Source organism: Sapajus apella, unplaced genomic scaffold, assembly GCF_009761245.1.
Source record: "Sapajus apella isolate SASKATOON/1434 unplaced genomic scaffold, GSC_monkey_1.0 scaffold77, whole genome shotgun sequence".
NCBI classification, from domain to species: Eukaryota; Metazoa; Chordata; class Mammalia; order Primates; family Cebidae; genus Sapajus; species Sapajus apella.
In genome coordinates this window covers 6,810,990-6,822,294 of record NW_022437017.1, presented here as the reverse complement: position 1 = coordinate 6,822,294, position 11,305 = coordinate 6,810,990, and the positions used below count along the sequence as shown (strand labels likewise).

General features: G+C 61.4%; 2 protein-coding genes across 4 annotated transcripts in view; one reads left to right on the top strand and one right to left on the bottom strand.

The window, feature by feature from the left end:
• Nucleotides 1–5,151, top strand: part of HDGFL2 (HDGF like 2) — a 28,260-nt gene extending 23,109 nt beyond the window's left edge. Inside the window, exons 8-14 of the mRNA XM_032252490.1 lie at nt 297–400; nt 1,306–1,379; nt 1,588–1,658; nt 2,113–2,214; nt 2,758–2,971; nt 4,177–4,303; nt 4,844–5,151. Of these exons, the coding sequence (XP_032108381.1) occupies nt 297–400; nt 1,306–1,379; nt 1,588–1,658; nt 2,113–2,214; nt 2,758–2,971; nt 4,177–4,303; nt 4,844–4,943 (792 nt within the window). The 3' untranslated portion in view covers nt 4,944–5,151. The remainder of the gene's footprint in view (nt 1–296; nt 401–1,305; nt 1,380–1,587; nt 1,659–2,112; nt 2,215–2,757; nt 2,972–4,176; nt 4,304–4,843) is intronic.
• Nucleotides 5,152–6,461: 1,310 nt separating this feature from the next.
• The window catches only part of PLIN4 (perilipin 4), a 15,770-nt gene continuing 10,926 nt past the window's right edge, over nt 6,462–11,305 (bottom strand). For all 3 annotated transcript variants that reach the window (XM_032252200.1, XM_032252203.1, XM_032252202.1), the window contains exons 7-8: nt 7,638–7,724; nt 6,462–7,562 (exon numbers count right to left, since the gene is read on the bottom strand). In XM_032252200.1, the coding sequence (XP_032108091.1) occupies nt 7,146–7,562; nt 7,638–7,724 (504 nt within the window). In that variant the 3' untranslated portion in view covers nt 6,462–7,145. The remainder of the gene's footprint in view (nt 7,563–7,637; nt 7,725–11,305) is intronic.

Genomic DNA, 11,305 nt, shown 5'->3' with positions numbered 1-11,305 from the left:
CTCCGTGGGGCTGCTCCTCCACTGGGTGCTCCTCCACTCCGTGGGGCCGCTCCTCTGCTGGGTGCTCTTCTGCTGGCTCCAGGAACCCCACGATCCGCTTGGGACCTGAGAAGCCACTGCCAGGCACAGCCTGGACACTGGGTCCTCCCCCCGCCTCCCGCCATCCTGCCCCAGCACCCTCCAGCAGTGTGGAGGGTGGCAGGAAGTGTTGAACTGTGTCTGCTAGTGGGATGGGTTAAGGGTCTGGGCAGTGCCCTCTTCCCACCGCTCCAGTGCCTTCTCCCTGACTGCCGTAGGCCAAGAAATCAGCCAAGAAGCTGCAGTCCCCAAGCACAGAGTCCGCCAGGAAACCTGGCCAGAAGGAGAAGAGAGTGCGGCCTGAGGAGAAGCCTCGAGCCAAGTGAGTCCTGCCCCGCCGCCTCCACACCCCGCGGGCCCTGCACCGTGCAGCCCTTTCCACTCACAGGGGCAGCTCCACCTCCCAGCTCAGCCTTGAAGCGGGATCTTGTTGAAGTTCCTGGTTCTCGGGTTGTGTGGGTTCTGTAGGAACCACTGCTGTGGGACTGGTGCCTTTCCCTACACCAGGGGTCTCACCGAGTGCTTCTGCCCCCAGGGACACTGGGCCCCATCTGGGGACATCTGTGGTTATCATGATTGGGGGTGCTCCTGGCATGGGGTGAGTGGAGGCCAGGGACGCTGCTCAGTGCCCTGCAGTGCCCAGGGTGGCCCCACCCCAGTCCAGCCCCAATGTCCACAGAGCGGAGGAGGAGGGAGGAACTGCCCTCGGGCCTAGGGGCTTACGTCTTGCTCCCCATGTGGTGGGGAGACAGAGCCCATCTCCCTGCTCACTTTCTAAATGGCATCTGGCCTCGGGGGACAAACCTGCTCGAGAGAACATGGCAAGCGGGTACAGTGGTGGCAGGGTGCAGGGCAGTGCGTGGCACTGAGCCTCAGCGATGGTTCCCCGCCCCCCGCATGTGTGTCATCCTTGAGGGCTTTTTCCTAGCTCGCTGACTCGGGTGGACGTAGCAGCCCTTGGCCACATGAATGAGGGAAAGAATCCTGGGATTTCATAAGAACCAGGGGAAAGGCTTGGCGTGTGGTCAGCTCGAGGCCTGTGGCTGCCCTGGTCTGCCCTAGGCCTAGTTCGTAGTGGGGCCTCCACCCTCCCACTTCCTGGGTTAGCTCCCAGGGCCTCCCAGAGGTTTCCTTCCGCAGTGGGTTTGGGTCTCCCTTCGAGTGCCAGCCCCTTGGTGGTGGAACAGCAGTGGCTGGGCCTGAATGAGGGGCATTGCCTCTCCACAGGCCCGTGAAGGTGGAGCGGACCCGGAAGCGGTCCGAGGGCTTCTCGCTGGACAGGAAGGTGGAGAAGAAGAAAGGTGAGGCCTGCTGCCCACCTTTTGGGGCAGGGTGGGGTTGGCCTGTCCTGCCCGTCCCTAGAGAGGGTGCATAGCACTTCCTCGGCCGGCGTGGGCGGGGGTCCCTGCAGGGGTGGGGGTGGAGCGTGCAGACCTGGGGCCCCCACGACAGCTCCTCCAGCGGCTCTCCCCTGCCTGGGCCCACGTGGTGCTCTCTCTCCTGGCCCAGAGCCCTCTGTGGAGGAGAAGCTACAGAAGCTGCACAGTGAGATCAAGTTCGCCCTGAAGGTCGACAGCCCGGTAAGACCCTCAGAGCCCTGGTCACAGAGCAGCCTTGGCTCTTGAGCCAATAAGTCCTCGCTGCCACCTCCTGGCAGGGCTCCCTTAGAAGTTTTGGGAAACTGAGGCAAAGCCAGGGTCCTGCAGGTGGGTGGACCTGGGGTCCGTGTTCCCATTGCTAGTGAGCACGAGGGATCTCCTGGCCAAGAGCCCTGGGGGAGCTGGTCCTGACATGCAGCACCTGGCTTACCCGGCAGGTGGCGCCGTGGAGGCCCCCAGTGCGAACCCCCACATTCCCAAGTATCTGTCTGTACCTGGAGGTCTCTGTCAACTGGGCATGGGTGGGGGACTGCTCTGCAGATTCAGCTTCCCTCAGGGAGAGCCCAGGATGTCCTCCTCTGCCTGCTGGTACCCCTGGGGACCCCTTGGCATCCCTTGGCCAGGCCATCCCCCTTACTCTCATCCCACCCTGCAGGACGTGAAGAGGTGCCTGAATGCCCTGGAGGAGCTAGGGACCCTGCAGGTGACCTCGCAGATCCTCCAGAAGAACACAGATGTGGTGGCCACCTTGAAGAAGGTATGGCGGGAACCAGAGGCACAGGGTGCAGGCTGGGGAGCTGGGAGCAGGTGTCTGCCCTGGAGCGCAGGCCCCCGGGGGATTCCTGTTGGGGCAGCCAGAAGGCCAAGGGCCGTTGGGTAGAAATGCCTGGTCCTGGCCTGGCATGGTGACTCATGCCTATAATCCCAGCATTTTGGGAGGCTGAGGCAGGCGCACGATGAGGTCAGGAGTTCGAGACTAGCCTGACCAACATGGTGAAACACCGTCTGTACTAAAAGTAAAAATTACCCGGGTATGGTGGCGGGCGCTCGTAGTCCCAGCTACTCAAGAGGCTGAGGCAAGAGAATCGCTTAAACCTAGGAGGTGGAGGTTGCAGTGAGCCCAGATCGTGCCACTGTACTCCAGCCTGGTGACAGAGCAAGACTCCATCTCAAAAAAAAAAGCTCAGAGCTGTGCTCCCGGGAGGTGCCTCCGGAGGGTGGCATTGCCGGGCGGGGGGCTCAGGCCAGGGCTAGGGCCGGCCGCACTTGGGTGAGCCAGACCTCTTCTCCTGGTGGCCAGATTCGCCGTTACAAAGCAAACAAGGACGTGATGGAGAAGGCGGCAGAAGTCTACACCCGGCTCAAGTCGAGGGTCCTGGGCCCAAAGATCGAGGCGGTGCAGAAAGCGAACAAGGCTGGGACAGAGAAGGAGAAAGCCGAGGAGAAGCTGCCCGGGGAGGAGCTAGCTGGGGAGGAGGCCCCCCAGGAGAAGGCGGAGGACAAGCCCAGCACTGGTAAGGGGCAGGTGGGGCAGGCAGGGCGGGCCCTGAACCTCGGTCTTCTCCGCTGAAGAAACAGGTGCTTTGCAGAACATTCTAGAAGGGGAGGACAGCTCTGCTCTCTGCCCTGAACCCGCCAGTGTTGTGTCCCTTTAGGGGTCTCCGTGCAGACCCAGCTTTCATCCTTGGGGCAGCTAATGAGGGGTGTTCAGGCCCCACTGTGTGCTGGGCAGCTACGGTGCAGGCCACCTGGGGCTCATGCCGGAAGGGTGACAGGGACAGTGCATCACACACGCCTCCACCGCTTCCAGGCTCAGGACGCCTGTAGATGGGGGGGCGCTCCGTGCAGCAGGGGCAGTGTCAGGGATTCTTCAGAGAGGCAGTCAGCGGAGGTTTGCGGGTGAGAACCTTAGGGTGGGTGCCTTTGCTTGCCTGGTGGGCTGACAGGAGATGGGGCATGTCCTTCAGGGCTGCTGGGCTGGCATGGCTCCATTATGGGTGCTCAGAGCAGCCCTTTGGAGGTGAGATGGGGGCGCCTGGGATGGGGCTTCATGGCCCAGGGGCAGCCAAAGGCTGGTGGTTTTTTTTTTTTCCCCCCCATGTTGGGGTCTCACTCACTCCCCCAGGCTGGAGTGCAGTGGTACGATCACAGCTCTCTGCAGCCTTGCCGGCCTGGGCTCAAGCCATCCTCCCACCTCAGCCTCCTGAGGAGCTGGGATTATAGGCCCACATCACTATGCCCTGCTGATTTTTATAATTTTTGAGGAGACAGGGTTTTTGCCATGTTGCTCAGGCTGGTCTTGAATTCCTGGGCTCAAGCCATCCTTGAGTCTTGGCTTCCCATGTGCTGGGATTGTGAGCCCCCGTGCCTGGCCTCATCTTGCTTTGACCCTTCCAGGCTGCTGTGGATTTCTCCCAGAGCTGTCCACGTTCCATCATTTCTTGGGCCCCCAGTTGTCCAGGCCATTGTGGCTGGGGCTGGGGCTGGGGCGGGCTACAGGATGGGACCATGAAGAGCCCGGCCCTCCTTGCGGGAGCTTGCAGACCAGATGGAGAGCCGAGCTCACTGCACCTGGGGGCAGGTGCTGTGGTTCAGGTGGATGGGGACGCATAGGTCCACGGCACCCAGCTTGGCCACTGGTCCAGTACTTGAGGAGAAAGGGTTCTGGGGTTCCCAGGCAGAGCCCAGCAGTGCCCTGTGACACCTCTGTCCGACCCAGATCTCTCTGCCCCGGTGAACGGCGAAGCCTCATCGCAGAAGGGGGAGAGCGTGGAGGACAAGGAGCATGAGGAGGGTCAGGACTCGGAGGAGGGGCCGAGATGTGGCTCCTCTGAAGACCTGCACGAGTGAGTGTCCCGGGGGTGGGGTGCAGCCTCCTGAGAGGCTGCGGCATGACATGCACCCTGTGTCCCAGCCGCTGCTCCTGGCCAGTCCCTCTGGGAAGGGTTCCAGGCATATCACCCCGACTCAGGGACCTCCCACCGAGGCAGCTCCAGGGCTGTGGGTTGCCTGCACCCAGCCTCCTGGGAAGGTAGCTTCTGGCTGAGCCTGGAGGGTAGCCCAGGTGGGCGTTCAGCACAGACACCCGGCCGCCTGACAGTGCCAGTGCCCATCACTGTGGCCTGCTGTCTGGCACAAGGCGTGGAGTTCCTCGCTTACCCAGCAGCTGCCCTGTGCTGGGCCTGGATGGTCCAGCCTGGGGACCCCGGAGATGTTTGTGGTCTCTAGTGCCAGAAGACAGGCAGATAGGCTGGTACTCGAGCCTCAGGTGCCACAAACGGGGCACACTCCTCCGGACCTGTCCCCACCTGACCGCCCCACAGGCGCGGCAGGGCAGGGCAGGGCAGGGCAGGGCGTTCTCACACTGCCTTTGCTGTTCCCACCAGCAGCCTGCGGGAGGGCCCTGACCTGGACAGGCCTGGGAGCGACCGGCCGGAGCACGAGAGGGCGCGGGGGGACTCGGCGGCCCTGGACGAGGAGAGCTGAGCCAAGGGCCCCAGGGCCCAGCCCCTGCCCCAGCTCAGCCCGCCGCAGGCTGCCCGTCTCCTTCCCTGGCTGGCGGGAGAGCAGAGCGAGAACTGTGGGGAAGCGCCGTGCTGTTTGTATTTGGTCCCTTGGGTTTTTTTTTTTTTTGCCTAATTTCTGTGATTTCCAAGCACCATGAAATGATGATAAAGGGTTTTTTAATGAAACAAATCACTTTTATTGGCTTTGGTTTTCTAGCAGTGCTGGTGCAGCGGGGGCCCAAGTGTGGGAGCAGTTGGCAACATCACTGCGCCCGTTTGGGGACTGGGTTAAGCCGTCAGGGCCACCGTGTGAAGCAACTAAAAGGTGCTCCGGGCCCAGCCCAATCCCGAAAGGCCGGTGGCGGGAGAGTGGGGCAGGAGCAAGCCCTTCCCAGCAGCCAAGAGGGAGAGACCAGGGCCTCTCAGCCTTGCGCCACCCCCACCCCACTGTGAGTAGGGCAGAGGTGGGGAAGGCAGAAACCATGCCTTCCTTAAGAACCACTGCTAGGGGTCCGTGGTCTCCAGCGTTCAGGGGGTATGGGCCTTGGGGGCCAGCTTCGACTCACCACAGCTGTGTCACTCAGGCTCTGTGACTTTGGGCAAATCTTCCTCCTCTGCATAAGGGGCCTGTCACGTGGGCACGGCCCTTAAAAAGTCACACTGTGCACCGAAGTTTCTCAGTCCACAGTGGCTTCTCGTGTTTGTGCTTCTGTTCTCCATGGCCGAGTCACCTCCGTCCCAGCAAGAATCAGGCTGTGGTGTGGCGGAAAGGGACTGCCCCTGCCCTGGCTGCAGGCTTGGTGGGCCGGACGTTAGCTCCAGTCAGTCACTGCGTGATGGCTGCAAATGGCTGTGCCTGGCGTCCTAGCCTCCCATGGCTGTGGGTATCAGAGGCTGAGGAGGGAAGGCTCAGGAAGGCTCCTGATCCTCCCCTCTCATGGCCCCGTCACTTGGGGCTGTTCCTGCCCTGCCAGCTTCCCCGGTTCAGAGCTGAGCCGAATGCCATGGCCTCTGGTGCACACGGTGACCCCTGGGGGCCAGCAGCCCCTCCACCCTGCCTCCCCCCAGGTCTGGGGTTCCTGGACTCGGATCCTAGCAGAGGACAGAAGGGAGAGTTCGCTTAACAGAGTTGGTGAGAGGGGCTGCGGCTTCCTGGGGAGGCCGGGCTAAATGGCTTCTCCCCACTGGGCTGAGCTGAGGGCGCTTCTCACACCCGACCCGAGCCTGCCAGCCTCCATGGCCTGAGCCAGCCGGCGAGCATGGGGTCGGGCAGCCTTGCCAGGCAGGTGGGTCTGCCGCTGCCAGTGTCTCTGATACCCTCAGCTTCCCTGGCCCCGCTTCCTCTGCAGCCCAGTGCCTACACTGCCCTGAGGCCCTGGGGGGAGCGTGCAGGGGAGAAGGGGCTGCGTCACCAGCACACGACCTCCACAGCTGCTCCCAGCCCCGTCCGCTGCCTCCATGGGGTGCATTTCCCGGCTGGGAAATGCTGTGTTCTCCAGTGGCAGCTGCTGGGCCCAGCCTTCCCGGAGCCTCAGAACCACAGGGGCACGGGCAGCAGCAGCCCGTTTGCTGGTTTTTGCATCCCCCGCCCTGCAAATCACGCAGTCCCAAGTCAGGCCACTGCAGAGCCCCCATTCTGGCTGCCGTGGTTCCTGGCAGCTTTGTCCCTGTCATGAGGCCACACCAGGGTCAACAGAGACAGTAGTAGCCTGCCTTGGGATGACGGTGGCATTTTGGCATTTTCTGGTTGTCTTCTAGTACCACAATGTGGTTCTTAAGACACTCAAGGTGTGCTAAGGCCTGAGGACCCGCTCTGAGCACAGGGACAGAGTGCGGCCACAGCAGTGCATGCGCTGCTGGGAGCTGGGGAGGAGGCGTGCTGCAGGGCTGCAAGAGCCCCCCTAGGTATAAAAGCGTTGCTAGAGGGCAAAGGGTCACCGTCCTAGGCGTCCTTTTCTAATCGCCGTACTCCCTACGGGCCTTCGAGGGAAGGCTCTTGCCTGGAGCTGTGAGTGACACCGGGCTACTAGGCTGGGAAAGGGGCTGGCATCGCTGGAGAGGAGGTGGAAGGTGTGGGCAGCCTGGAGCAGGGCGTGGGTGGCTCAGCTCAGGTCACCACCTCCGCAGCCCTTCAGTGCCCAGCCAGCTGCAGCCCCGAGGGTCTAGGGCTTTAGGGAACCGATCAGGGTTTGGGGCTGGGGAGAAGGTTCTGAGGCAGCTCCTCCCTAGGCAGAGCCGGGTGGTCTGAGCTGGGGCCTGCAGGTTCGTACAACTGCTGCCCGCCTGGGGGCAAGGCGAAGGGCCCCACCAGCCAGCTGAGCGGGGGGTTGTGCTGCACGCTCTCCAGCAGCTGCTCCAGCCCCTGCCCCGCCTTCTGCACGTCCTCGAGGCTCTGTCCCAGGCGCTCTGCGTGCACCTCCTTTAGAGAGCCCGCCGAGGCCACCACACTGTAGAGCTCGCAGAGGCTGTGCCGTGCCCGCCCCACTGGCTGCTGGAGCTCGGCGGGCAGGCCCTGGAGGCTGGAGGCCAGGCCGCTGTAAGCCCGGTGCAGCTGCCGGAGGAGGCCACAGACCCTGGACAGAGCCTCAGGATCCCGCTCCTGTGGGAGGACGGCGCGAGGTGAGTGGAGACCCACGGGCAGGGTGGGGGGACCCCAGCCCTGTGCCAGACCCACCTCTTGGACAGCGGCATCCTCCACGCTGGTACCGGAGCCCTGGTCCAGACACGGCTGCCCTTCCAGAGGCGGCTGGGCCTTTTGAATCTGGAGAGAGAGAGAGAGAGTCCAGTGGGGAGATGATGCCTTCTTAGCAATGACCTTTCACAACATACCCTCACCCCTCAGGGACTTAGGCGCATACAGTCCTGGCTTGGCCGTGTCCTGTGGCCTGGGGGCGAGGCCACGAGTTCCACGTCAGTTGTACCACGGTGGGCGTGCTGTCTCAGGAGGCGGCAGCAGTTCAAACTTCCCCACGAGGTTACGAGGGAGCACACATAGCGGAGCACACGTAGCACACCATCCGTGGGTCCTGTCACCCCTCCGTCCTGAACCCTCCCGTGACTCCCCAGTGCCGTTAAGATAACACCCAGCTCCTCACCATGGCCTTGCTGGGGTGGCCCCTGGGACACCTCTGTCGTCATCTCCCACCTGCACCCCAATGCTGTCTCCACTGCCCTCTGACCACTCCGCCAGGCTCCTGCCCCAGGGCCTCTGCCCGCTCAGCCCAGAACCTTGCACAAGGCCTGTGTTCCACCTCAGCTTCCGGGGACCCTTGGCGAAGCCTCCCCTGTCCACTCACCCCCAGTCACTTCCCGTCACAGCTGTTCCTGTCCTCATGGGCACAGCACCGTCTGAAGATGCAGTAGGTGTTCATTTACTTCCTGTTTATCTGCCCCTGGGGCGGGAACTCTCAGGACTGTGTCCTTGTTGTGTGTGGTGTCCCCAGCGCACGGCACCCGCCACCACCCTGTCCACAGGGCCCAGTTGTCCTTGTCGTCACGACGGCTGGTGGGCGTGCCGCACACAGCCAAAACGTCCACTCCAGACTGCCGTCGCGCTCCCAGCCCTCGCCCCGCCGTCGCTGGAGACCTGAAGCCAGCCACGTATTTGGATGCGTGCCCTGGGTGACCACCGGGCATCTCCCTTTGCCCTGTCCAAGCCCAGGCTCCTAATGTCCACTCTGCAGCCCGTCCGGCATCCCCTAAGCATCCCCGCTTTCCTTGTCTGCTCAGGTTACAAACCTAACGGGTCTCTTGGGGTTCTCTCTCTCTCACCTCCTACATCAGACTCGGGCAGCCCTGACTTGGAAACACCCCGAGCCCAGCTACTACTCACCACCACAGCATGACTCCTCAGGCCCAGCAGCACTTATCTGGCTTCTGGCCCTTGTCCCCGCCTGGTGGCCTGACATCCCCATCAGAGCGATCCTCTTAAACGAAACCCACCCTGGATCAGGCTACTTCTCTGCCCAGAGCACTCCAGGGCTCCCACCTCCATCCTGGTCGAAGCCAGGTCCAGCCCAACCGGGCCCGTCCCCTCCTCACTCTGCTCCAGCCACCCAGGCCTCCTGCCTGTTCCTCCAACATGCTGGGCACAGTCCTGCCGCCAGGGCCTTTGCACGGACTGTGCCCTCTGCTCAGATAACACTCTGCCCATTCTGACGCGCGCTCGCTGTCATCTAGACCTGACCTCGAGTGTCCTCTCTTCCGGGTGATCAGCCCCAGCACTGCCACTTCTTTATCCTGACACATTTTCCACGTTTCCAAGTATTGTCCAACGCCCCATACCTGCATTCACGAATTGTCTGCCCCAACTACATCGTCCCCCCTTGAGGGCAGGACTGGGTTCTTGGGATCTCCACGGCCTTCACTAGCACTTAGGGGAGTAAGTGGGAAGTCATCGCACATCCCTTTTCCCAGCCCAGCATCCTTCACATGTGGCCCTGAGCAAAGCTCTTCTCTTCCTGGTGGTCTCTGTCTCCCCTTCTAAAAAGCCCCCGGGCTGAGTTCTGGCCCAGCCTACTTTGCTGTGTGGATTGAAAGGTGGAAAAATGGGCCGGGGGCAGGGGGCTCACGCCTGTTACCCCAGCACTGTGGGAGGCCGAGGTGGGCGGGTTACCTGAGGTCAGGAGTTCATGACCAGCCTGACCAACATGGTAAAACCCCGTCTCTATTAAAAATACAAAAATCAGCTAGGCATGGTGGTGCACGCCTGTAATCCCAGCTAATTGGGAGGCTGAGGCAGTATAATCGCTTGAACCCGGGAGGTGGAGGTTGCACAGAGCCGAGATCGTGCCACTGCACTCCAGCATGGCTGACAGGGAGACTGTTCCAAAAACCCAACAAGAAAGGTGGAAAAAGCTTTGTGATGAGCTGCTCGTGGTGCGCCACGAGGGTGTGCCCTTCCCTTGTTCCCCCACAGCGTTTGGGAAACGCCTTCAAAGTACGCCATTGTCCCACGTGCTGGAGACGCAGCAGCTACTGTACATCTAGGGGTGGCCACAGTGACGTGGAGTGTCTGGAGGGTCCCCAGGACAAGCTTGCCCTCAGCACTGTGGACACTGGGGCCACACTGATCTCTGGGCTGGGGCCGCTCTGGACACTGCAGGGCACTGAGCAGCATCCCTGGCCTCCACCCCCTCTCCACCAGGGGCTTCCCCCAGTTGTGACAACCACAGATGTCCCCAGATATGGACTAATGTCCCCTGGGGGCAGGTCATCCTCACTGAGAACCCTGGGTTAGACCCTCAAACTGCGGTTTGTCACAGCCCCCATGGATGACTGAAAACACCTCGGCCTGGGCTACACCCAGGAATCCTGCCTCACGGCAGCATCTCGAGGTTTCTCACAGCCGATGGGATGTGACTGCCATCCACCAACATGCAAAACCTGTGGCTACGGGACGCGGTGGCTCACGCCGGTCATCCCAGCATTTTGGGAGGCCAGGATGGGCGGATTGCCTGAGGTCAGGAGTTCTAGACCAGCCTGGGTAACGTGTTGAAACCCCATCTCTACTAAAATACAGACAAAAAATCAGCTAGGCGTGGTGGCGCACGCCTGTAATCTCGGCTACATGGGAGGCTGAGGCATGAGAATTGCTTGAACCCAGGAGGCGGAGGTTGCAGTGAGCTGAGACCATGCCACTGCACTCCAGCCTAGGCAACAAAATGAAAAACTGTCTCAAAAAAAAAAAAAAAAAAAAAAAAAACCTGACTGCTGGGCACGGTGGCTCATGGTGTCATCCCAGGACTTTGGGAGGCCAAGACAAGAGGATTGCTGGAGCCCCGGAGCTCAAGACCACCCTGGGCCATATAGGGAGACCCAGAGACCCAATCTCTACAAAAAATTAAAATTAACCGGGTTTGGTAGTGCCTACCTTTGGTCCCAGCTACTGGGGCGGCTGAGGCAGGAGGATCACTTGAGCCCGGGAGTTTAAGACCAGCCTGGGCAACACAGCAAAATCTAACATCTAGTAAAAAATAAAACAGGTGGGGCACGGTGGCCCAATGTGTGTAGTCCCAGCACTTTGGGATCACAGGGTCAGGAATTCAAGACCATCCTGGCCAAGATGGTGAAACCCCGTCTGCTAAAAATACAAAAATTAGGGCCGGGTGCGGTGGCTCAAGCCTGTAATCCCAGCACTTTGGGAGGCCGAGGCGGGTGGATCACGAAGTCAAGAGATCGAGACCATCCTGGTCAACATAGTGAAACCCCATCTCTACTACTAAAAATACAAAAAATCAGCTGGGCATGGTGGCGCATGCCTGTAATCCCAGCGACTCAGGAGGCTGAGGCAGGAGAATTGCCTGAACCCGGGAGGCAGAGGTTGCGGTGAGCCGAGATCGC